At 35.2% G+C, this 26,516-nt stretch overlaps 2 protein-coding genes across 6 annotated transcripts; both read left to right on the top strand.

The window, feature by feature from the left end:
• The first annotated feature begins 250 nt into the window (after window positions 1-250).
• On the top strand, window positions 251-2,436 carry LOC143902062 (18S rRNA (guanine-N(7))-methyltransferase-like). Of its 4 annotated transcripts, XR_013258250.1 has the most exons (5): window positions 275-799; window positions 867-1,022; window positions 1,262-1,690; window positions 1,930-2,089; window positions 2,166-2,433. XR_013258250.1 is itself a non-coding variant. In XM_077414765.1 (4 exons), exons 2-4 carry the CDS (start codon window positions 1,000-1,002, stop codon window positions 1,979-1,981), a joined length of 504 nt encoding a protein of 167 aa, XP_077270891.1. In that variant the 5' UTR covers window positions 275-799; window positions 867-999; the 3' UTR covers window positions 1,982-2,436. The 4 variants fall into 4 exon arrangements, 2 of the variants coding, with proteins under 2 accessions (XP_077270891.1, XP_077270890.1); XM_077414765.1 differs by having other exon boundaries at window positions 1,930-2,436; XR_013258251.1 differs by lacking the exons at window positions 1,930-2,089; window positions 2,166-2,433 and having other exon boundaries at window positions 251-799; window positions 867-1,116; window positions 1,262-1,402.
• Window positions 2,437-10,655: 8,219 nt separating this feature from the next.
• LOC143902084 (uncharacterized) lies at window positions 10,656-17,623 on the top strand. Of its 2 annotated transcripts, none has more exons than XR_013258261.1 (2): window positions 10,656-12,504; window positions 12,644-13,301. XR_013258261.1 is itself a non-coding variant. In XM_077414792.1 (2 exons), exon 2 carries the CDS (start codon window positions 15,162-15,164, stop codon window positions 15,870-15,872), a length of 711 nt encoding a protein of 236 aa, XP_077270918.1. In that variant the 5' UTR covers window positions 10,656-12,504; window positions 13,613-15,161; the 3' UTR covers window positions 15,873-17,623. The 2 variants fall into 2 exon arrangements, 1 of the variants encoding a protein (XP_077270918.1); XM_077414792.1 differs by lacking the exon at window positions 12,644-13,301 and adding an exon at window positions 13,613-17,623.
• The last annotated feature ends 8,893 nt before the right edge of the window (window positions 17,624-26,516 follow it).

Here is a 26,516-nt window from a genome sequence, read left to right on the forward strand (position 1 = left end):
CCCGGTTGCCAATGTGGTTCATCATTTTTGGCATATCGATTTCATTATATTGTTCTTCTTGTTCTTCCTCTTCTAAAATGTCATTAAAAGTTAATGCCAAATTATGTAGTACGGCACAAGCGACTACAATTGTAGTTGAATAAATCAACTTGTTGCTAAACCCTCTCGATAGGCATGGAAATCTACGCTTCCAAACTCCAAACGTTCTTTCGACAACCTGACGTGTTCTTCTATGAAGTACGTTGTAACTGTAATAAGAAATATTTGTATTTAATATTAAATTTAAACCCTAAATTATAACTGTATTTTTTAAATATTTTTAAAAACATTTTTGACAATAATTTTAACAGTTGGTAACAATATTCTTATATATACAGGGTGCCCCAGAATTCTTGGTACTTTTCTCATATTTAGATAGAGCGAGCCAAACTGAGTCGAAAAGTCATGTACCATTTTGCAATTTTTGCAATAGTTGACGAGTTATTAATAATTAAAAATTGACGTATTAGCCCGCCCTCCGCCAAATCTAAGCGCGCGGCGAGATGCGGCCGCCCCGCGGTCGACGCGCGGGCAGTTGTTTACTACAAGCGGCGATGATTACGCACGAGTGGCGCGTAACGCCGGGCCCCTGTCCTAAGCGATGATAGTTTCTCGCCTTTTTTAAATAGAAATAAAATTTTCTAACAACATAGAAATTTTTTTGTGCGTACGTATGTACATATGTGTGCACATGCATACACAAGAAAATATCAATTCTACTGCTTAAAAAAGCGATTACTCAATTTACCTTTTTTTTTTAGTAAGTAACGGTTGTCTTTAAGCAAAAATATTTTGTTGATAATAGTCTTAAAATGTACAAATTTTAGAAAAAGTCTTTATTATGTACTCAAAAAAAGAATTTATACTCCTTCAAAGAACATAATAAAATTTTATCAAAGAAAAGTCAAAATAATAAATAAAATAATATGAGGACCCTCGAGATTAAAATAGGAGAAGGCTATGAGGGTCAGACGCAGATCACAGTGCGTAATATCAGAAATAAGTGATTTATTCGTCGTTTTGATACATTACATCGATCCGTATACGTTTCGGCTCAGTTTTGAGCCATCTTCAGCGGTATAATAGTTACAGAAATTAAGTTACACGTTCTCCGTACCCAATTATAACCTCAAATAAAGTTGTGCACGTTGCTAGTAACGCTGTCTAAAAATTTGCGTGAAAGATGATATATAATCATATTAACATATTACATTATTTTTAGACGTAGCTGTGATGAAAGAGAATTAGATGGTGACTTAATTTTGGGAGATATAGGTCAAGGATTGCCATTTAAAGCTGGTACGTTTGATGGGGCTGTCAGTATTTCTGCGCTTCAGTGGTTGTGTTATGCAAGCAAAACTTTGCACAATCCTACACAACGTTTATATCGTTTCTTCTCAACGTTGTATGCATGCCTGTCAAGAAGCGCAAGAGCAGTGTTACAATTCTATCCAGAGAACGGTGAACAGGTTGAATTAATCACGGCACAAGCCACAAAAGCTGGCTTTTATGGCGGTGTGGTTGTTGATTTTTCGAATAGCGCAAAAGCAAAGAAAATGGTCTTGGTTTTAATGACCGGAGGAGCTGCTCCGCTTCCAAAGGCACTAAGCGTAGAGAACGAAGATAGACAAACCGTCGCTAATTCAAGAAGGTTTGACCCTCTCGTTGTCTGTTATAAATGTATACAATATACAGTTGTATTGTAAAATTTTATGTACATAAATACCTAGTTGCGGAAGTTATAAAAAATATGCTTATAAAAATTTCTCTCTGTCTCTTCCTAATTGACTACACATAATTGTAGTATTATTGTAGTATATACATATTATGAAACATCATTATGTCACATTTTAATTAAAGCTTATGTTTATCGTTTATTTGTTAACATAGCCTCTCGATTACATTGCACATTTACTTAGACACAAAGGCGAAGGTTTATTAGTATCGGCTTTAAAGGCCAGGGGTTGGTGTAACACTATAGTAGCTGGAAATGATTCTGCGGACACAAGCATACATCTCTTTAAAGTTATATTTGATCTAACTGAAAAAGGTATTAAGCATGTAGAAGATATTATTCAAATAATGTTCCAATATATCAATATGCTGAAGAAGAATGGACTTTACAGAACCAAGAGTTTCCTCTAAAAGTTGTAAAGGATACGTCGTTTGTAAAAGTTTGGTATAAAGAAGATAATGTATTTCGTCTGCCCAAAGCGACGATGATCTTCCACTTTGTTAGGTATGAGATAAGTGTTGTAAAAAATACATTGTTGTTCTAATCAATGATTTTAAATTAGAATTTGAGATATTCCAACAATTTACACAAATTGTAATTGTGAAGTAATTAATTTAATTATCATAATAATGAAATTTTAGTATACATATATATATATATATATATACATATATATATATATATATATATATATATATATATATGTATATATGAAGCCGAGACCAAGGATTAATGAACAATACTATTGTTATTATATAATAATAAAAAAAACTTATTTTGTAATTTGAAAATAATTTCTTATTTCTTTATGAGCAAATCGTTAACTTTCTTAAAGTTTTTAGAAAATATGCAAATAATTTTAATGATTGTCAAATAATTTTCCTAGTTTATATGTATTACGACATAACAACTCATTTGCCTAAAAAAATAAAAATGCAAAAGAGTTAGAAAAAAACCAGGACTCGAACTTGAGACCTTCAGCATTCTAGCCCCGATCGTCTTACTCGCTCATTCACGTTTACTATTAGAAAATTGCTTCTACCGGCTCGATAGATTACGCACACGGAAACTTTAAGCAATTTTATTTCATTAATTATTTGACATTGGCACAAGTTACTATTACTACGTTTACGCGAGCGTTACTTCTGTAATAACTTACGATAATTCCTTCGCGTAAACGGGATTTTGTAGTAACTTACGATAATTTATTCCGCGTAAACGAGTAATATATCGTAAAAGTTACTATAGAAGTAACGCTCGCGTAAACGTAGTAAATGTCTTGTAAAATACATATAGTAAAATTAAAGGACAATTTTTTGCAATCACAGTTCTGTGTATTTCACTTTTACAAATAGATTACGTACATATTGTTGCTCAACGGAAACCGCGAGAAAGTGGTGGTCTCTTTCGTCATGAGATAATGTAAAAAATTTGTTTTTTTAATATTGCAATAATTTTAATATGTATAAATTAAAAAATATATAAGTAGATAAAGCTCGTATGTCTTAGATAAAATAAAAGCCAATAACCGAACAACAGGATTCTAAATATTATAGTTTAATATTCCGTCAAAATAACTGGGACGTTTCGTGCTTTACAGAGACTTTTTCAATCAATCAAATAAATCTCTCTAATTAACTGTAATACATCATAATAATCCCGTTACATAAAAAATCCGTCGAGAAATGAAATAAATTAAAAGGAAGTTTAACATCATAAGATTAACATTAATTAATAATTATAGCATTTTTATTATGGAGAATTTATCCTTTCTATTGATTTAAATCATAGCGGTCGTTTTTACTTTCTTAATATTAATAATTATAGTATACAAATTACATGGAGTTATTAAGAAGCCACATCAAGTTGAAAGCCCAAAAAACCGATTAACAAATAGTCGAAATGTATGCGTGATCAAACTATAAATTTAATTAGATGGTTGTTAACAATTAAAACTTTAAAAATAATTATTCGTTTATTGACGAGAAAAATCGTGTTAGAAGGTTGTGAAGCGAACGGCCTTAATCATTGCGTGTCAAAAAATTAATTAATTAATTAATTAATTTCAACGCGATGCAGCTAGCACTAAATTTGGATCGTGATATTTTCTTAAAGTACAATGCCTCAGGATTATTTTGGGACCAAAAGCACGCAAGCACCTAATTTTTTGATGATTCTATAACGAATTACAGAGCGCTGCGCGCGCGCTCCATGAGTTAATTAATTAATTTCAACGCGATGCAGCTAGCACTAAATTCGGATCGTGATATTTTTTTAAAGTACAATGTCTCAGGATTATTTTGGGATCATAATCACGCGAGCACCTAATTTTTTGACGATGCATAGCGTTGAAATTAATTAGTTTATCCGCGAAGCGCGCGCGCCGCGCTCTAAAGTTCGTTACTGCATCGTCAAAGAATTAGCTGCTTGCGTGTTTTTGATCCCAAAATAATCCTGAGGCATTGTACTTTAAGAAAATATCACGATTTGAATTTAGTGCTAGCTGCATAGCAGAATGATAAATTTATTTTGCCAGTGAATAGAATAACAATTAAAGTAATTAAAACGACCGTAACTGGCAATATATAACGTCTTTACCGACATGAACATTGAAAAACTGTGAACCAACTTGGTTTGTCGGATTCACACAGCACATTTTCAGATCATCATCGAGACATTATTAATTTCGACCATAGGTTTTGGTCAGTTGATGTAATTTCTAAATTCAATAGTTTAAATTTTTTATTGCGAAAAAATATTACCCCAGCCAGGGTTTGAACCTGGAATCTCCCGTATACCGTGCCAATTCGACCACTGGAGCTGTGGTAATATTTATTGCAATAACAACTAGCTGCATAGCGTTGAAATTAATTTATTAACTTATGAAGCGCGCGGCAGCGTTCAATAATTCTTTGCAGAATCGTCAAAGAATTAGGTGCTTGCAATTGCGTGATTATGCTCTCAAAATTATCCCGAGACATTGTACTTTAAGAAAATATCACAATTTGAATTTAGTGCTAGCTGCATAACGTTGAAATTAATTTATTAACTCATGTAGCGCGCGTGCAGCGCTCTGTGATTCGTTATAGAATCGTCAAAGAATTAGCTGCTTCCGTGTTTTTGGTCCCAAAATAATCCTGAGGCATTGTACTTTAAGAAAATACGATTCGAATTTAGTGCTAGCTGCATAGCGTTGAAATTAAATAATTTATCCATGGAGCGCGGCGCGCTTCGAATCATGATATTTTCTTAAAGTACAATCTCTCAGGATTATTTCGGCACCATAATCACGCGAGCATTTAATTTTTTGACGATTTTGTAACGAATTACAGAGCGTTGTGCGCGCGCTCCATTGATTAATTAATTAATTTTAACGCTATATGCAGCTAGCACTAAATTCAAATCGTGATATTCTTTTAAAATACATGTCTGAGAATTATTTTAATACTATAATCATACGAGCAACTAATTCGTAGACGATCAGGTGACGGAACTTAATATTCAGCGCCAATGGCTGGTCTAAGTTATTTATCGTAATTGTTTTTTACTGTTAGCAATAAACTCAGATTTGGGAATATTTTGATAATATATGTTTTCGATCATTTTAGTAACGAATACATTCATGCAGCAAGTTTTTTAAGTGTTTGTGTCGACCGCGACGGTGTACTGTGTTCAATATATAGTGGTATATTTAAATAAGTGTTATAATCTGTCAATATTTTATCGTTATTTTAGAGCACTTAAGGGAGGAGGGTCAAGTAAATGGCCGTTTTTTCCCGAATTTTTTTTGAACAGATGGAAAGATTTATTAAATGGAACAAAGTACATTATAATATTCATGATTTAAGGTATATTATAAAATTTTTGTTATGTCGAATCAAAATGGCGGCGCTGCAGCTGCTTGAAGTCGGCTCCTCGGATTTGTGTCGTGCAACGCGCTCAGGTGCTCTAATTAACTGAAATAAATAACCAAAGTTTTTTTGTTAAAATACGTTCATATGCTTTGCATGAATCTGAATTTAAAAAAAAATCAAAAATTAAAAATTCAGGACTATTTTGAAAAAAACGATATTTTTAACTTTTTCTTCAAAATAATCCTAAATTTTTAATTTTTGATTTTTTTTTAATTGAGGTTCATCCAAAGCATATGAACGCATTTTAACAAAAAACTTTGGTTTTTTTATTTCAGTTAATTAGAGCGACCTGAGCGTTGCACGGCGCAAATCCGAGAAGAGCAGCCGCTGCGCCGCCATTTTGAAATTTTTTGATATAAAAAAAATTTTATAATATACCTTAAATCATGAATAGTATGATGTATTTTGTTCCAATTTAATAAATCTTTCCATCTGTTAAAAAAAAAATCGGGAAAAAAACGGCCGCGTTTATTTGACCCTCCCCCCTTAAGTAGCACTTAATTAGTACTAAATTATAGTGTACTTGTTTTTTATGTATAGGACCATTTTCTGATATAGGGGGGTTCAGCTTAGTGGCAAGCATTTTTTGCTAAACGGTTCGAGTACCAAAATTCGGACTAGGGCACTTAATTAGCACCTAAATAGCACTAAATTTTTACCTAGTGCGAACTTGATTTGCGCTGGTGGAGGGTCCAGCTTAATGGAGGTCCATTTCTGCACTCGCAGCAGTGACTACTGTCAAAATGCATTCTGCGCTTAGCGCTGTTTATAATGTGCAAATAAAATATACGCTCGCTCATCTATCTGAATTAGTGTCATCTTGTGCACTGTGTTCATACAAGAATTCGTACAAATGGAGTAAATTGCTACCTATATGTGCACATGGGTGCATTTATATCTTACTGTTTAGAGTAGGAACAAAATATCTATAATATATATTCTCTAATGGGTAGATATATGATTCCAACCCGTTTGTAATACACAGCAGCGTGTTTATAATCCAGTAAATAAATTAATAGTAAATTGTTGCCAATTTGGCATTAAACTCACTTACTTACAAAGAACTTTGCCCAGCATTGTTATAAGGGTTTTGGCCCCTCGCGTCTAGTAACGAGACTTAAAATAAAAGGTTATTGTTAGAGGATCAAAATATTTATGTACAAACATAATCCTTTATTCTAAGTTAATACCGTTCAGAGATACACTCTTTGAAAAATTAGAAAAATGTACGAAATGGCTTTGTTTTATTCGATTTTTTGACGTCCTAGGCATCTGCCTGTGATTACGGATAATAAACTATTTTAACATATCAATTAAAGTACTTTATACAAATAAATTTGTACTATTGATCCAGCTAATTGCAAGTTTCTGGATGTGAGTCAGGGATATTCAAAATAATTGATTGTATCCATTACCACCATCTATCACCACGGAGAAATGTCCTGGATGCCGAGAAATCGAATGAAAGAATGCTATATAGTATATTTTTCTAATGTTTTAGAGAGTGTATATATCTCTAAACAATGTCGACTTAGAGGATTATGTCTGTAAAATATTCTGATCCTCTAACAATAATTTTTTATTTTAGCAGAGTCTCGTTGTTAGACGCGAAGGTTCTAAAATAGACAGGGTTCTTTGTGGCAAATCCAATTATCAATAAAGTAAAACGTGATATAAAATAATGTAAAATCTCATAAAGTGAAAGAATGTAAATGGAATGTGTTATTTTAAAATAACAATAAATATTTTAAAATTAAAAAATTTTCCTATACTCATCTTCCCGATAAATCATGTAATGGTCATCACCTGCGATAATGTTTAAAACTTCCAAAGAACTTTGTTCCCAATTGCAAATAATACACTTAATATAATACTAAAAAGCAACGTGCATTAAAATATGTTTAACGCATTACATTTGTTTTGCTTTTTCACTTAACTTTTGCATATACTTACAATAATAGATTGGGCAGTAAAACTAATCAATATCAATAACTCAATAACATAAATGTTTTGTCGTTTATAGATTTTCACAAGTTCGAATTCCATTTCAACGATGACAAAATCTTTTTTTGTTCATATTTTTTATTGTTTTTATCGTATATCGACTGATATCTTTTGGGAGATTGTATCTCAGTCACTGTACAGAATTCGTAAATTTTTGTTTTGTTGATAAGCAACAAACAATAAGATAGTTTGCTTTACTGTTCAAAAGTATAGTGATTTGGAATGAAAATACAGCTTTATTGTTTAATTTGATATTATTCGTGGGAAACAAACGCAAAAACGCAATTTTTATAGATACAACGCACTTCAAAATTGTAATCAAATGAACAAGATACGACATATTTATTTTTAAATAACATTTATTATTGTCATTTAAAAATAAATATGTCGTATTTTGTTCATTTGATTATAATTTTGAAGTGCAAAGTCATATCTATAAATACGAGAAAATACGAGAAAATTTCGACAACTATAATTTATTTTTGGTAATCTATTTTAAGATAAGATGTAGACACTTAGCTTCAAGGTTGCTTGACTGAGCGTTTAAGCTGAAAAACCGGAAATTGTGTAAAATCGATCTCGAATTGTGTAAGATACGACCTCCCAAAAGATATCAGTCAATATGTGAAAAATAGATTTCTTGATTAAAAATTAATAAATTAAAATTTAAGAAATTAATAATAAAATAAAAATTAATTTTATAAACTGAAATTAAAAATATTAGATATTAATTAAAATTTAAATAAAAATAAAAATTATAATCAATAATTTTATAAACTACTAGCTGGTTACCCGGGCTTCGCCCGGGAGTCGTTTTTCTTCAAACGACTTTATTTGTGTTTCAATATTCTTAATCGAAAAAAATTCCTTTATCAGTTCGAATACCGATTCCCAAAAAGATCGGTAACGAAAAACTATACACTCTATAGCACTTCTCGGAAAATTCTACTCCTATTTATATACTTTTAGTAAAAATTCGGTCGAATAGTTTAAGAGTGTATAAAGAACAGACATACATACAGACATTCTCCTCTATTTTATATATATATAAATAAATTAAGAATATTTTTGTAACATTCTTTGCAGTGTGTGTGGAGATGGGTATAATATCGGTATTGTTAAATTGATTAGCAATTTAATTATGTGATTGTACGTTTCAGTTTCAGACTGCGTTTCAAGATTGAAAGTACGGCGCGTGTAGTTGACGAAGCAAAAGAATATACTTTTAAAATTCACACATAAAATTGTTACTATATATATTAGGTGAACAAAGTTTAGGCTGACCGTATTTGGCAGTTTAACTTGATGAAAATATTAATTTTATGAAATTACCAGAGAAATTACATAAAAGTTTATTTGAAATTTCAATTAATATACAAACAAAACTTCCCTACACAGTATAAATAATAAATATAATTAATTGAATAAGTTTATTAAAGGAGCATCGCATGAAGCGGACCAGGAGGAGGGGACGGAGGGAAGACACTAGAAGGGTTGGGGGGGGGGGTAATAGTAATGGTGTAAGGTCGCTCAAAGGTCAGGTTTCAAATAGAACTAAAATATGTAAAAGGTTGGGCACGTCCCTGTAAAACGCCATGTAAAAGGTATCAGGTAATGACTGAATGTGTATAATTATAATTGTAAAGGTTTTTGGAAACGTTTTCCTGAAAAAAAAAGCCTTTCCAACCGCGGGAGGGGAGAGAAATAAAGATTCAATTGAATTGAAATTGAATATTAAAGAAGCATCGCGAATTAAAATATATATCCTTTATTTGTTCTTAAAAGAAATTTCTTATGTCATTTATGATTAAAAACATATAATTGATGCACGATTATTATTAACACCGAGATTAACACTGAATCTATTGCGTCAAAAAGTTGCAACTATATACATATACTATTCAGAATTTGTAAATTATTTTTTAATTATATATTTGAAATTAAAGGTTTTTTTTAAATAACCGCAATATTAATCAGATGGCAAAGTTAATTAAAAATAACGGATATTAAAAATAAAAATGATGGAATTTTTACATCCGTATCTTACACAATTTGAGATCGATTTTATCAATGATACTTTTGACATCCGGCCGCTATATGGCTCCGACATTTTGAATTTATAATTGAATTTAACATCAGATTAATATTTAGCAACCTGAAAAACTCTTAAGTTTGAAGAACAAAAAAAATTTCATAGTTTCTTAATTAATGGTCTATGTAAGTCGCAACTTTGATGCAATAGACTTTATGTTAATCATCAATATTTTTTTAACTACAATTGACATAACAAATTCCTTTTAAGGGCTGAAAGTCCTAACAAAATTTTGATTACAATAATATAACTTCTCTAACACGTCATGCGGAGTTCTCGGCTTAAAGATCAGTGCGCTCTGATTCTATAACTATTAACAACAATTCGTTATCATTATATTGTTGTTGCGCAACTTTTTTATCATATATTATATCTGCACAACGATAATATAACGATGATAACGAAACTGTATATAGTTATAAGAATTACAGAAAATAGCGACGCAACTTATCGACTAGTAGCGACTTCGTCCGAAAATAACCCGCTTTATCTTAAGAACGTAGTTACTGCATTGGCCGCTACACGGTATGGCGCTGAAACCAGTGAGAAATGCTGGTCTCGTCTCAACCCGGACCTTTGGCTATCTGTCTATTAATCTGTGGTACGACCGTACGTACGCGGCACGAATAGTACAACGGGCGCGCGGCACGAAGGCGCGCGGAACGAAGGCGCGCGGAACGGGTAGTAGCGACGCGCGGCACATATCGATCGGCGGGATGGATTGGCGCGCGCCCGCTACGCGGCGCATCGCCGGCCGATTCACTCAATAGAAAAGTTCCATCACGATCCTTATATCTAGGGCACCTCAGCGGGGTTTCTCCAGCGATCTTCGTGAACGCCAGACAGGGTGTGCTGATAGGCCCCTGTAATAATAACCTTTTTGAACGGAGCGTGCTCTTAGTGGCCTTCGTACTATTGGGAACGGGCATGATGACGTCAGCTGGCCAATATGGCGGTTATAATCCACCACGTCATACGTGAGACATATGTGTGCTCACGCATTTTTGTCAATATAAAGATAAAGAAAGCATAAATCAGTGTAAAGTGAAAGTGAATCATGTTTCTAACATTGTTAGAAATCTGCAGATATGCAGACTCAACTCTGTTGTCTCGAAATATCGTGGAAGGAGATAAATTATTACAAGCTGGACATATCGTATCTTGTTGAATGATACCCTTAATTGCAAGATGTTTGCAAACATCTAGCTTGAAAAGCGGAATTCCTCACAAAATTGAAGGAAGCATCTCAACTAATGGAGAAATTGTTAAAATGTGCTGCTCCTGCAAAGCAAGAAACAGCGGATGATGTAAACATGTATTGCAGCACTCATGTTTTGTCAAAGGTATGTATGTTTTTTATGTAAGTTGATTATAATTTTTTATAATAATAAGCTTTTGATATACATGTAGTGTAAGTAAAATTTATAGTATATACTCATGACTTTAACAACTAATATTTTTTCTAACCTCAATGAACAGAAAGTTTTAAAATATAATCAGTTTATCGCATATATAACTGTCAATTTGCATGCAATTTAAGAAATTATTCTAAGACGATTAATTAATGTATTAATGCATAATTTAGTTTTTTCTATTTTAATGTTTCATTTCTTTTTATATTTTAAGAGTCAAACTGTCGAAGTTTGACGAACTGTCATGCCCTGATGTCGAGTGCTCCTGGAAAAAGAAAACCAAAGAAGCATTGCAACAGTATGAATCGATGCCTTTACTGGATCACTCTTGCATACAATACAAATAATTTTTGATAGCACTTGATGAGAGTGAAAGCCAATTATTATTAATTTTCTCCCTTTTTTCTGCAGACACATTAACTACATTTGCTTTTATTTTTTGCATGCAAAGGTGATCCAGTAAAGGCATCGATTCATACTGTTGCAATGCTTCTTTGGTTTTCTTTTTCCAGGAGCACTTAACATCAGTGCAAGACAGTTCGTCAAGCTTCAAAAGTTCAACTCTTAAAATATAAAAAAAATGAAACATTAAAATAGAGCAAACTAAATTATGCATTAATACATTAATTAATCGTCTTAGAATAATTTTTTAAATTGCATGTGAATTGACAGTTATATATGCGATAAACTGATTATATTTTAAAACTTTCTGTTTATTGAGGTTAGAAAAAATATTAGTTGTTAAAATCATGAGTATATACTATAAATTTTACTTACACTACATGTATATCAAAAGCTTATTATTATAAAAAATTATAATATTCAACTTACATAAAAAACATACATACCTTTGACAAAACATGAGTGCTGCAATACATGTTTACATCATCCGCTGTTTCCTGCTTTGCAAGAGAAGCACATTTTAACAATTTCTCCATTAGTTGAAATGCTTCCTTCAATTTTGTGAGGAATTCCGCTTTTTAAGCTAGATGTTTGCAAACATCTTGAAATTAAGGGTATCATTCAACAAGATACGATATGTCCAGCTTGTAATAATTTATCTCCTTCTACGATATTTCGAGACAACAGAGTTGAGTCTGCATATCTGCAAATTTCTAACAATGTTAGAAACATGATTCACTTTCACTTTACACTGATTTATGCTTTCTTTATCTTTATATCGACAAAAATGCGTGAGCACACATATGTCTCACGTGTTGACGTGGTGGATTATGGCCGCCATATTGGCCAGCTGACGTCATCATGCCCGTTCCCAATACTTGTTTGGCAGGGCATTAACTCTCTTCGGTAAGAGTCGACAGACACCCTGCCGCGGAAGAGTTTTCGGGGTCGTAACGACCCAGCCCGACGGGCAACGCCGTATCCGGTGGAGACCGAGGCGCTGCCTTCTCCTAGTCTAACTCTTGCTCCGCTTCCTGTTCCGAAGACCAAAACGAAGAGTCGACCTGTCCTGACCTCCATGGTAAATCGTGGAAGTGCATCCCGAAGACCAAGACGAAGTGGAAGTTTACGCCGATTGCACATTGGGGCCATTCCGACCCAGCCCATCCGGCAGCACTGGAATCAGTCGTAAACAAGGCGCCGTCTACTTCCAGTCCGATTCCAGCTCCAACTCCAGTTCCTGAGATCTCAACGAAGGATCAGAAGGAAGAGACCTTCTTACCTTGGAAACTTATCCCAATAGAGGTCCAGGCGAAGGACCAACTTCCTATCCCTAAGATAGAGACTCTTCTACCTTGGAGACTCATACCGATTGATCTACCAATCCTAGTTCCACGGATCCGACATCTTCCAATTCCATACGATCGGGGAAATTCTGTAGCCACGCAGACGGACCACGTATTTAAAACTCCTTCTCAACCACGTCATCCACGTTCCCGACTGAGTCCCGTTCCGTCCACACCAAGAGGCAAGCCAAGGACTCCCGGACGAAATCTGATGATATCACGAAAGAGTCTCCTCAAGAAGAAGAGTTTTGTTAAACAACTTTTCCAAGAAGAGTGATGAGAGTATTAGGGTTGGTTTATAATAGCCGTAACCGTTGATTTAAGCCGTAATCTTTAAGAAATTGACCAATCACAGTCGAATGAAAGAAGAATAATCGACTGTGATTGGTCAATTTCTTAAAGATTACGGCTTAAATCAACGGTTACGGCTATTATAAACCAACCCTTACATTACACGACAATAATTTACACTCACACACACGACCACGTACTCATACACATTAAAGAAGTTTATTATTTGTACATAGAGCATGATAAAATATAGTGAGATTTTATCTATACAAAAAGATTCGTTATTGTGGGAATCGACGTACCTACCCTGATATCCTAACCATAACCTACCCCACAAATTGGTGACCCCGACGTGATCTCACTCTATCTTGCTCTAGTACAAAGATAAAGCAACGATGACGGACCTACAAGAAAACACAGGGAACACGTCAACAGCAGATCGCTCGCAAGTCAACAGAGTGGCGTTGAAAGTACCTCCTTTCTGGACAGATGAACCCGAATTATGGTTTGCGCAGCTTGAGGGCCAGTTTACACTGGGAGGCATAACAAGCACGAAGTATGCATATGTCTTGTTGTTTGAGATCCGTCGAACTTTCCTACGCGAAACATCGGCTCGAAAACATTATTATATTTAACATCGAGAAATACCGATGTTTATGTGGTTCGAGCTCTGTCGACCTGTGCGAAACCTACGTTCCCCGCGATCCCCGCGCCCTCGAAGCCCATCGATCGCGATCACGCGTTACGAGAGTGTTCCCTTATTTGTCGAAGCACGGAAACGGCTGTTGTGACGCGCGATGTGACCATACGGACGAATAGCGATTTAGCTCTCATCGCGCGTTCGTTCCTGAAAAACAACCCTCTTGAGTAAACGGCGAATTCGCTCGCCGGACATTCAGTCGTCGCTGAGAATTCCTAGCCTCAAGTCGTGGGCCAGAACTCATAGCCGAAAGTCGTCGCGTATCAATTCTTGTCTAAAGACAGTACGGCTCTCTCCCTCTTAAATCGCTGCTTGAATCGCTACTCGCTCTTTTCATCTCAAAGTGCGGATCTAAGTTACTTATATTTCTTCATTAAGTGTACTACTTAGCGAGGGGTCCGAAAACTTCCGGTCGTGCTCTGCTCGCGATCGTTCTTTTGCCGCGCGCTCAAGATTTCCGTTCGACGCGTACAAGATCTCCGCTCCGCGAAAGGCTTCGATGCGAGAAGCTGAGACAAGATTTCCGTTCGCGATACCTGGCAGAAAAGTACGAACGATTCAGAAGATTTCCGAATCTGCGGCGCACGATCCGTTGTTCCCCCTCGCGTCTTTTCCGTTCTTGAAATAAAGACTATATATTTCTTTGTGCAATCTGTGTTCCGAGTGCTTTAATTCTCATTCCTCCCGCGAATTTACGACTCGCGTTATCCACGCTTCTCGCTCAACTCTGAGCGGAATCCAGATTTAGGGCGACCGTCGGAAAGCAACGCCCGAACACTTGTCTTACATAGAAACTAGGCAGGCAAAGGAAATTAAAGACCTAATAACGAAGCCACCCAAAGAAAATAAATACGAAGATATCAAGAAGGCTTTAATACAACGCCTATCAATCTCGCAAGAACAACAAATCCGTCAGCTGTTAGAGCACGAGGAAATGGGCGACCGAAGACCTTCACAATTTCTTCGGCACCTTCAGGCCTTGGCCAGCACAGCCATACCGGAGCAGCTCCTGCGCACATTATGGATGGGCAGGTTACCCTCCCAACTACAGGCTATTTTGGCCATACGGAACGCTGACAATCTTGAGGCCGTAGCCGACAGGATTCACGAAGTTACCTGCAGAGCTATGACAGTCGCTATAATATGCAGTCAGCAACAAGCTCATTCTTAGAGAGTCAAATTACCGAGCTAACAAAGAAGTTAGAAAAATTGGAGAGCAGGCTGTCATGTCCTCAGAACAGAAGCAACAAGCGCGACCGATCCAGAAGTTGTTCCAGAAAGGGGCAAAAAGAAGAAAAGAAAGCAGACATTTGCTACTATCACCGTCGGTTCAAGGAAAAGGCCCAGAAATGCACACAGCCGTGCAACTTCAAGAAGGCAGTGGAAAACTAATCGGGCAGTCGTCATCAGCGGCAGACGGCACCTGCCCGAAGCCATGCCGCTTATTCGTCCGCACCGACCGCAGTACAAAAATTCGATATCTCATCGATACCGGCTCTGACGTCAGTGTATACCCTCGCTCGTTGGTACGAATACGACGCTGGGCTGACTCAAGAGAACTTTTTGCGGCCAATGGATCCAACATCAAAACGTACGAAGATCTCACTATGCAGCCTGATCTCGGTCTCCGCCGCGCATTCCCTTGGCGATTTGTTGTCGCAGACGTAACTACGCCAATAATTGGATCCGACTTCCTGGCACATTTCCATCTCCTCCCGGATGTGAAAGAAGGACACCTGGTAAACGTAAAAACAGCACTTAAGGCAAACAGGACGGAAAATAAAGATACCATGCCTTCAGTTAAGGCTGTCATGGAAGACACCCCCTTCCATCAAATATTGGCTCGATTTCCTGGTGTCACGAGAACCACAGGAACACACCGCACAGTGGGCCAAAACGGCAATCTAGCTGGACAAAAGTCGATTTTCGAAGATTAATATTTCTTAAAATAAACGATTATATTTTTAAGAAAGATATCTGATAGTTCATTTTCTACAAAATATTTACCATTTACACTTGTAGTTGTGTTATAACAATCATTTGAATACGTCGTATAAATGTCATCTCGCAAAACGTTAAATCATTACTTTAGCAGCGCTTGAGAAAGAAAGAAGTATTCTGCTTATATTGAAGAATATTAAAACTTCAAATTAGATAAATATAGAGAAAGGTATATATTTTTAAATTTTATTAACAAATTTTAATAATAGTTTTTTAATAATAGCGGTATTTTAAGTCAAACATTGCCGATTTTTAATTATAAAATTTTCAAAGTATGAAACTTAGAAAGGTCTACAAAAAAAAACGCTGCGGATTGCTGCCGTCATTTTACCAGCATATTATTCCTTAGACATTTCTGAGTTTTATCCGTGAAAACTAGCTGCCACTAAGTGCCGCTCTCATAGATACAGCGTTTTTTAGAACTCGCAACTCGACCGTTTGCGTAAAGATACACGAGACGTTCTCGCGCTGCGCGTGTACTTGGCGAGACTACCGTCTCTCTTGATCTTGACATCTATGGTTATCTATAGTTATTTATTTTACATTTTATTTATTTCGACATGCCTTATTCATTTCACTTCTTTATGTCTTTATTTTTCTCACAATTTATTTATTTCCATATTTCTTTATTATAACTTTTATTTATTACCTTTCTCTTTCACATGACTTTTTTATGTCCGTTTATCACTTGCGAATTAGTGTCATCGTTGTTATTGTTAATATTGTTTATCGTACATCGTTGTTTTGATTAGCTATCTCTCCGTTCGCCAGTTGCTCGTTTGGAACCACGGTGGTTGCTTGTTACCTTGCTTAAGGGGTTAGTCTACTCGAGAATGGTCAAAAAATCGATTTTTTTTTATTGGCTTAAAAAATCCTTTGAACCCTCTAGAATAAGGGACAAAAGGTCTTATACCTGCCAGAACTCGTTTTTATTGAAATTTCGAGCTCCTACCCAAGCGCTCCGGAGTGCTCCGAAACGCCTATCTGCTGCAAATCGTTACTTGTTCGGCGGGTACAACATAACGATTTACCATTCAATTTTGAATTTCTCTAATACACTAACGACACCCACAGATGTCGTTAAAAATACTTTATAGTCAGTCAGAAGTATTTTCAACAGACAGCACGCCAGTATTGCATCATTTTGCTCCGAAACGAGTGTTTAGTGGCGCGAAAACCGTGGAAGTGGCATCGTATTTTGCAGCAAGCATTTTTAATCACGGGTACGAGAGTATTCTACAAATGATGGACGTCCTGAACTTACAAATTGGGCCAAATGCCGTCGAAATGTGCGATAAAGCGGATGAGCTGCGAATTGCGATTGCTGACAAGCGGTCGTTTGAGACCTCCAAACAAGAAAGAATTAATAGAAGAATAGCCCAATTGGCTCTCGAAGAGAATTTTTACGAGGTGGAAGGTTTATTGTATGACGCAGGAATGGCTGATTAACGGTAAGACGCTTAAAATGCAATTTTTCACTCAAAAAATTAGTACCAAAACTTTAAACGCGTTTTTCTCAAAACTATGTTTTTCAAAACGGTGTACACGATATCTCGAGTTCTAATCGATGAATCGACTTCAAATTTGGTACACATATTCTATGGAATAGTAGTTACGGAATGACGAACGATTTTATCATTATAATATTTTGTTCAATAATTATTAATAATAATAACACGTAATTTGAGTCCAAAAATGCAGCAAAAAATTCAGGAATTTTTTTCTTGACGCCAAAAACAAGGAGAGAAAAAACGCTTCGTCATTCCGTAGACAATACAATATAGTTTATGACTATATTTTTTTTTTGTTTCAGACCATCCACATTCCAGAAACCATGTACACCTCTAAAAAACATGGTTGCGCGCGAAGAAGTGCCTCATCGCCATCTTAAAATTTTTCAACGCATAAAAATTTGGACATGTTCTCGAAACTTTAACAAAGAAAATAAAAAAAAAAAACATTCATTTATCACCGATACTTCGTCTGAAATTAATTCTTGAAAATTCGCCTGTTTTTGGCTCTCTCGAGTAGACTAACCCCTTAAGTACTCCAACATGAGACTTGCACTATGATAATTCGAATCATTACATTAAACCAGGAAGGCTTTATGACTTTGGTATTATCTGATATGTGACTTTAACCAAGGTACTTTCTATTTTCTATTATATTCGTTTTTCACTCAATATGACTATGACATTTACATGTTTTACTTGTTGTATGTGTGATTTGCAGATTTAACCGGGATATACTTAAAAAGGACCAAAAAATTATAGTCTTTGATATATATTTATATTATTAAAAAATCCAATATTTTTATTATAAGCTACTGGGACATAGAGGAGAAGTGATATCATTTATAATTGTTATATTTAATTATATGATTACATTTGATGTGACGAACGATAACCAATTTAAATAGAAAAGTAATGTATCTAAAGAGATTTGAGTTATAGTTTATCATATTCCAAATTATAGTTTTCTTATAATTTGTTCTATTGTAAAAAGAAAAAATTAAATTTAAATATATAATTAAAAATCGGAAATAAATTATATAAAATTTTATAAATTAAATATTAAATTTATTCAATTTTATTTTTCTTAGGCATGTATACAATAACAAGACGTCGTCTTTTCGAAGCTTGGCATCAATGTGCAAATAATTCAGATCGTACAACAGCCTTATTAAACTTTATTACTAGCGATGTTGGAGATGAAAATTGCCCGGAAAATTTTGTCAAAACTATTACATCTACAATTACAGATTTAAATTATAAAATACAAAGCAAATGGAATGTCAGTAACCGTACACTACACTATTTTTTAAATAAAAATAGTGACTGGTTAGACAAAGAAATTAATTTTTCATTAGCATCTTTGCCTACATCAACGTCTTCAACATCTAAAATGAGTCGATGAAAAAAATTGTTCAGTGAATGCAGTAATAAGACCAAGAAAAGATGAGTCGAAATATTAACTCAGAAAACTTGTACGGAGGAATTATGTTTTGCAACACAATATAGTTTGCGAACTGCTGGACGTAGAGATGCAGCAGAAATGGTAATGGAGTTAATTGCGTCACCAAAAAAGGAACAAAAATTAAAAAAGCTTATAAATCACCAAAACAAGAGCCCGTAAAATATACTCCAGACGAAGCATTAGCTTTCTTTATTGATGGGAATTACACAAAACATACGTATGCTTTAGTCCGGTCTGGTGCTAAGAAACGATATGCTGATATTTATCCTTCGTACCATGTTATTAAACAAGCAAAAAAACAGTGTTATCCGGAAAATATTATAATAACTGATATACAGGCAGAAATTAAATTACAATCGCTTTTGGATCATACTATTCGGCGCATTATTATGGTACAACAAGAGATTCTTTTACAATGTCAAACGCCTCAATCAATAAAAATATTATTTAAATGGGGATGTGACGGTAGCTCAGGTCATAGCATTTACAAGCAAAAATGTTCCTCAGTTGCAGAACAAAAAGTTGATGAGAACTTATTTATAATATCTTTAGTGCCGCTACAATTATTTGCCGAAGGAGAAACTGCAAAATTAATTTTATGGAATAACCCACGACCAGGATCAACAAAATACTGTCGACCAATTAAATTAATTTTTAAAAAAAAATCGACTGAGTTAATAAAACAAGAAATAGCAATTATTGAAGAACAACTTCAGTCACTTGTTCCAACTATTATTAAAATTGAAGAAAAAGAATTCGCAATAGAATCTGTATTATTGCTGACAATGGTAGATGGGAAAATCTGTAATGCATTAACAAATGTATCGTCACAAAAATGTTATGTTTGCGGAGCTACTTCAAAAATGATGAACGATATTGAGAAAGCATCAGTAGTTAATGTTGATATTACAACGTTCAGTTTTGGATTGTCGACTTTGCATGCTTGGATTTGGTGTTTTGAATGTCTCTTGCACATTGCTTATCGTTTAAATATTAAAAATGGCAAGTTAGAGGAAATGAAAAAAAGGAGGTAGAACTGCGTAAAAAACAAATTCAAGATCGTTTATATTCTGAAATGGGTCTGTTAGTAGACATACCAAACCCTTCAGCTGGTACTACCAATGATGGCAATACATCACGTCGTTTTTTTTGAAAAACCAGATTTAGCCGCTGAAATTACTGGAATTGATGAAGAACTTATATTACGATTCTCAGTAATTTTAAGAACAATGTCTAGTGGATACGCAGTAAATACTGAAGCGTTTGGAATATATACTCGAGAAACAGCAGAATTATACGTCAAATTATATCCATGGTTTTATATGCCACCCAGTGTGCACAAATTTTAATTCATGGGGCAGATATAATTAAAAACGCTATCTATCCGATTGGCATGCTGTCCGAAGAAGTACAAGAAGCACGTAATAAAGATTGCAAACGATATAGAGAAGGACATACTCGAAAAATATCTCGAGATAAAACTATGGAGGATTTAGTTCATATACTACTTATTTCATCGGATCCAGTAATTTCATCATATAGACATCATCCACCACGAAAATCTGGATATTTAGACGAAGCTGTGTTGAAAACTTTTAAAGAACCAGAATTTAATTTAAATGTTTCGGAAGCTGATACAGAATCGTGCGATAGTTGCGATAGTGAATACTTTAATGAAAGAACAGTAGTAATTAAGATTTTAATTTTTATTTTATTGTTAACTGAAAGATTTTTATATTTTGATTTATTATTTTAATTTTATTATTTTTAAGTTTTTAGTTTTAAAAACCAAAAAAATTATTTTATTTAAAATTTTTTTTTTTTTTTTAGTTTTTTTTTAAATTTTTTTTTATTTTTTTTTTTTATTAAAACTAAGGGGGGGAAAGAATCGGCCTAACTGGCCCAAAAAAAATTTTTTTTTCGTGCCCCATTCCCCCTTTTTGGGGGTTTGGGCCATTTCCCCTCAAACGACTTTTTTTTAAACTTTATATTATATATAAAAACCCCATTTTTTTAAAAAAATTTTAAAAAATTTAAATTTAAAAATTAAAATTTAAAATTTTTTGCTTTTAAAAAAAATTTTTAAATTTTAAATTTTTTTAAAATTTAAAAAAAAATTTTTAAAAGGAAAAAAAAAAATAACCACCCCCCAAAGAGGGGGAATTTTGGGGGAAAAATAAAAAAAAAAAATCTCGCCCTTTTTTCCAAAATTTTTTTCCCTTTTGTTAACGAGTTATTAAATAAAAAAAAAGTTTACGAAGCCCCGGGACAAGGACGAAAAGAGGCGGGGGCCCCGGCGGGGGGGCGGGGGGGGGCACGGGGGCCCCCCCCCGGGGCGAGCGGTGGGGTTTTGAGAGACAGCGGCGAGGGGGGGGGGGCCCCCGGGGGGCGGGGAAAAGTCGGGGAAAATCAGAGCGACTCGATTTTTATCCCACTTTGGCAAAAAAATATTAGACCGCCCCTTTTTAAATTTTTGATAATTCCTTTCCTAAAAAGGGGTTTTCCCCCCGGGGGAAAAAGGGGGTTTTGTTTAACTTAAAATTTTAAATTTCCCCCCCGTAAACGGGGAAAAAGTAGGTACAAACTTTGGCTATTGATGGAAAATTCCGTAAGGGGGTTTTTCCCCTTTTTGAAAATTTTAAAAAATTTTACCCCTTAAAATTTGTGTAAAAAAAACTTTTTTAATTTCCCCAAAAAATTTTAAAAATTTTTTTGTTTTTAAATTTTTCGGGGGTTTTTTCCACAAACCTTTTTCTTTAATTTTTTTTTTGTTTTTTAAAAACTTTAATGGGGCGGGGCCACCTTCGAGTAAAAATCTCGAGTTAGTAACTCTCGGGGTTTTATTTTCGAAAAAAAGACTATTCCTAAAGATTTTCCCAACCGGGGTTTTAAACGCAGCTCTGGCGGGGAAATTTTTCCCCGACCCTCGAAAAACAAAAAGGGGCTTTTTTTTACCCCTGGGGGGATCAGCTCGCCAAGCTCGAAAGCGGGGGTTTTTTTTAGACAAAAATGGGGGCAAAAAAGGAAATTTTTAAATTTTAAAGGGGAAAAACAGAACCGGGGTTAAAAAAAAAATGGGGACGAAATAAAATTTTTTTTTTAAAAATTTTTTTTTTTGGGGAAAAAAGTCAAAACCCCTTAAATTTAAAAAAATTTAAAAAATAATTTTTTTAATAAAAATTCCCCCTTTTTTATTTTTGGGAAAAATTGGGTTCCCCTTTAAAATTTTCCAAAAATTTGCCCCTTTTTTTACCTTTTAAAAATTAAAAACATTTTTACATCCCCAAATTTTTTAAAAAAAAAAAAAAAAAAAAAAAATTTTTTAATTTTTTTCATGAAAAACAAAAACCCCAAGGGGTTTTCCAAAAAAAAAAACAAAAAAAAAAATCGCACAAAATTTTTTCCCCTTTTTTAAAATTTTTTAAGTCTGTAGAAACTTTTAAATTTTTTTGGGAAATTTTTAATCTTTAACCCCCAAAATTTTTTGGGGGGAATTTCCCCCAACCCCCCGCGACAATCCAGGGTTGCCCCCCAAAAAGGGTTTTTTTTTTGTTTTTTAAACCCCCCTTTTTTTTTTAAAAAAAGTAAAATGCAAAAAAATTCTCTAAAAGGGGGCAGGTCAAAAAACCCCCCGGAGCTAAATCGGGGATTTTTTCCCCGCGGTGGCCCGGGGCCCTTAAAAAATCCCCGAAAAATCTCTCGAGAGTTATTTGAAAATGCCCCCCTTTTTAAAAATTTTTTTTTTTTTTTCATTGTATTCCCGGGGGGCATCTCGCGGGAAAACCGGGGGATTCTTTCGGAGAGTTTCCCCAAAACCCGTACCCCTTCGTATTTTTTTTGTTTTTGTCGAAAAAGGGGTTTTACTTTTTAATGTCGCTTTAAAAAAAAAGAACTTGGGGTTTTCTATAGTGGCTTCCCTTTTTTTAAAAAAAGGAAAAAAGGGTTTAAATAAAAAAAAAAGCCCCTTTTTTGGAAAAAGGGTTGGAAACGCAGGGGGATTTGTCAAAAATTTAGAGGTTTAAAAAATTGGGGAAAACCCCCAACAATTAAAAGTTTTTAAAACTTAAATTTTTAAAATGGAAAAATGGGGGGATATTTTTATTTAGTTTTTAGTTTGGGAAAACCATATTTGATTTTTTTTATGAAAAAATTTTTTTTTTTTATTTTTTTTTTAAATTTTTTTAAAAATTTTCCCGGGGAAAAAAAGAAAATTTTAAATTTCAACACTGTTTCCCAAAAAGTGAAAAAATAGGGAAAAAAAAAAAGTGTAATAATTATTGACCAATAAAAAAAAATTTTTTAAAATATTCCCCCTAATTTTTTTAAATTTTTAAATTTTTTTTTCCCCCCTTTTAAATTTGCCCAAAAAAAAAATTTTTAAAAATTTTTTTTTTTTTCTGCACGTTTTAAAGTATCTTTTCCCCCCAAAGTTTTTGATTTCCCCCTTTTTAAAAAATTTTTTTAGGGGTTAAAAAAGGGGAAAAAACTTTTTCCTCCGATTTTTAAACTAACAGTGCTTCAAAATCCAAAAAACGCCCCCGGTTTTGGGGATGATCTCCAAAAAAAAAAACCCCCCGTTCATTTGCAATTGGGGCTTGACAATTCCTCGCCGAGAGCGCGTTTTTTTCTCTGTTTGGGCCCCTCCGGGAAAAGGGGCTATTTTTCGAGAATTTAAACTCGAAAACTCCCCTCGGGGTTTTTAAAATCGAAAATGCCCCCCACCATAAACTTTTTATTTTTTAAAAAAAAATTTTTTTTTTAAAAAATAAAAAAAAATTTTTTTAATTTTTACTGACATACTTTCCGCGTTTTAAAAAAATTCTCGTACGTAAAATTTTTTTACGTAGGCGTTGTACACGGAATGTCCCTGCGTGGCCCCTTAAAAATCTCGCCCCTTTTTTTTGGCGGAAAAAAAAACCGGGGGAAAAACCTTTTCCCACCCCCCGGGGGTAGATGCTTGGTTTTTTTTTTTTAATAGTGGTTTTTTCCCCCGGGGGCCTAAACCCCTCTATTATTTAAAGCCAAAAAAGGGTTTGAAAAACCGTCCTCTCTTTCGTATGCAAAAGGGTTTTTCCCTTTTTTTCAATATTTTTCGGCCGGTGCACCCCCCGGCCCCGGGGGAATAGTATCGAAGGGGCCCCCCCCAAAAGTTTTATACCCCGTTTTTCCCCCACCATTACGGGGGGCTGCTTTGATTTCCCCTTTTTTTTGAACCCCCTACAAAAAAAACTAATAATTTAAAAAAGGCGACCGGGGCCCCGGCCCCGGGAAAATTGGGGGCCCCCAAAAACCCCCCACCTATCCGGAAAACGCGGGGGTTAAAAATTTTGGGGCCCCCTTTTTGACTAAAAAGAGCCCAGGGGGCCCTTGGGGTTTTTTAAAAATTTTTTGCGCCCGTACCGAAGGGGGGGGCCCTCCGCGGAAGAAATGGCAATTTTATTATCATAAATTGGCATAAATTTGCCAGTTAAACCCGGGGGGAGGAAAAATTTGGGCCCCCATCTGGAAAAAAAATTTAAAAAAAATTTTCTTCATTAAAAAAAAAAGAGAAAATTTCTTTTTTCTACTTTTCTACCACTTATTCCCCCCCTTTTCCCGCCCCCCCGTTTTTTGGGGCCCCGATATTTGGAAAAATTTTTCCCCCCGGACGCGGCGGGGGTTTTTTTTTAGACCAAAAAAAAAATTTCCCGGGGGAATTTTTTACGGCCCTTTGGTGTTTTAAAAAACGCTTGTCGGTCCCCCCCAAATTTCCGGGAAAAAAAAATTTTCCCCGGATTGCGCGGGGGAAAACCCACGTATGTGTTTTTCCACATTTCTAATTTGTACACCCTTTTTTTTTCCGCGGGGAAAAAAAAAAATTGATAATAAAAATACCCCCTTTTTAAAAGTTTCCGTTTTGGGTTTTTGATTTTCGCGCTAAAAGCTTTTAAAACCCCCCGGTAGGGTACGGGGGGGAACCCCTTCTCTCGTAAAAATGCGGGGGAAAACCCCCTACCCAGAGAATATACTCGCAGCCCCCCCAAAAAAAGCAACGCTGTTGTTTGGATTTTTATTTTTTAAGCGGGGGGGTATTTCTTCTTGCCCCCTCTCGAACACACGACGCACCGGTTGTCCCCTTTTATTTGCAAAAAACAACCCCCCCCCCGAATTTTTGCAACAAACCCAAAAAAAATTTTTCCCCGGGGGGTTTTTGGGTTTTGGAAAAACCCCAAAAAAAAGGGGTTAAATGGTTTTTTCCGGAAAATCCGATTTTTTGGGGACCCCTTTTTCCTGCGGGAGTTACCAAGACTAGCCCTTTTTTTTCTTTAGGAAAAAAAAACCCCCTTTTTGTCGCTTTTTTTTTTTTGGGCCAACCCCCTTTTTGAATGAAAAACCCAAAAATTTTCCCCCCCCTGGGGGTTTTTTTTGGGGGTTAACCCAAAAAGGGCCCCAAAAAAAATTTTTTTTCCCCCCCTTTAAAATTTTTCCCCCCCCCAAAAAAATTCCTTTTTTGGGGGGGGAGGGGCCCCAACCCTTCCGGAAAAGGGGAAAAGGGAAACCGGGGGAAAAGGCGGGGGTTTTTCCCGGGGGAAAATTTTTGGGGGGGAAAAGGGGCCCCAAAAAAGGGTTTGCAATTGGGAAAAAAAAACCCTTTTCCGGGGGGGGAAATATGGCCCCCCAAAAAAAAATTTTTTCCCCGGGGGTTTTTTTTTTTTACCACGTTCCCCCTATTTTTTGTTTGGGGCAAAAAAAATTTTTTGGGAAATGGGGTTTTTTTTTCAAAAAAAAAAAGGAATTTTTACCCGGGGGGGTTTTTTTGTGGGTTTTTGGGCCCCAAAAAAAAGGGGAACCCCCCACCCCTTTTTTTTTAAAAATTCCCCCAAAAAAAAACAAAATTTTTTTTTCGTTGTTTTTGCCTTTTTGGGGTTTTTAAAACCCCCCCCGGGAAAGAGGTGGCAACCCCAACCTTTTTTTGGGGAAAAAAAGGGGGTTCTTTTTCCTTAACCCCCACCAGGGGGCAACCCCCCCTTTTTAAAAAAAGAAAAATTTTGGGGAAAACCGGGAATTTTTAAAAAGGGTTTTTTTGAAGGTATTTTTTATCAAAAAATTTTTTTTAAAAACCCCAAAAATTTAATGTAAAAAAAATTTTTTTAAAAAATGGTTTAAAACACAAAAAGTAGGGTTCCTTTTTGAAAAACCCACGGATTTATTTTTTTCCCCCCCCAAAATTCTGTGGGCCCGGCCGGAAAACAAAAATTTCCCCCCCAAAAGGCGTTTTTTTTTTTCCCAAAACCCTTTTTTTGGGGGCTTTTTTGAAACCCGGGGCCCCCGTCCGGTTTAGGGGGGAAATTTTTAATTTTGTTCCAAAAAAGTATTGGGGGGGGGGAATTTTGGGGGAAAAATTTTTTGGTTTTAAGGGGGGAAAATTTCCCCAAAAGGAAAAAAGGCCCCAATTTTTTTTTCCTTTTTTTTTTTAAAAATGGAAAGGGAAAAAAATTTTTTTCCCAAAATTTTTTTCCCTAAAAAGGGCCAAGGGGGTTTCCCCCCACCCCCCTTTTTGGCTATTTAAAAAAATTTTTTGAAAGGGGAATTTTTTTTTCTTCCCCGGGGGGGTGGCCCCCTTT

The sequence above is a fragment of the Temnothorax americanus genome, unplaced genomic scaffold, assembly GCF_048541705.1.
Source record: "Temnothorax americanus isolate GAGA-0224 unplaced genomic scaffold, ASM4854170v1 Scaffold38, whole genome shotgun sequence".
In the NCBI taxonomy this organism is placed as follows: domain Eukaryota; kingdom Metazoa; phylum Arthropoda; class Insecta; order Hymenoptera; family Formicidae; genus Temnothorax; species Temnothorax americanus.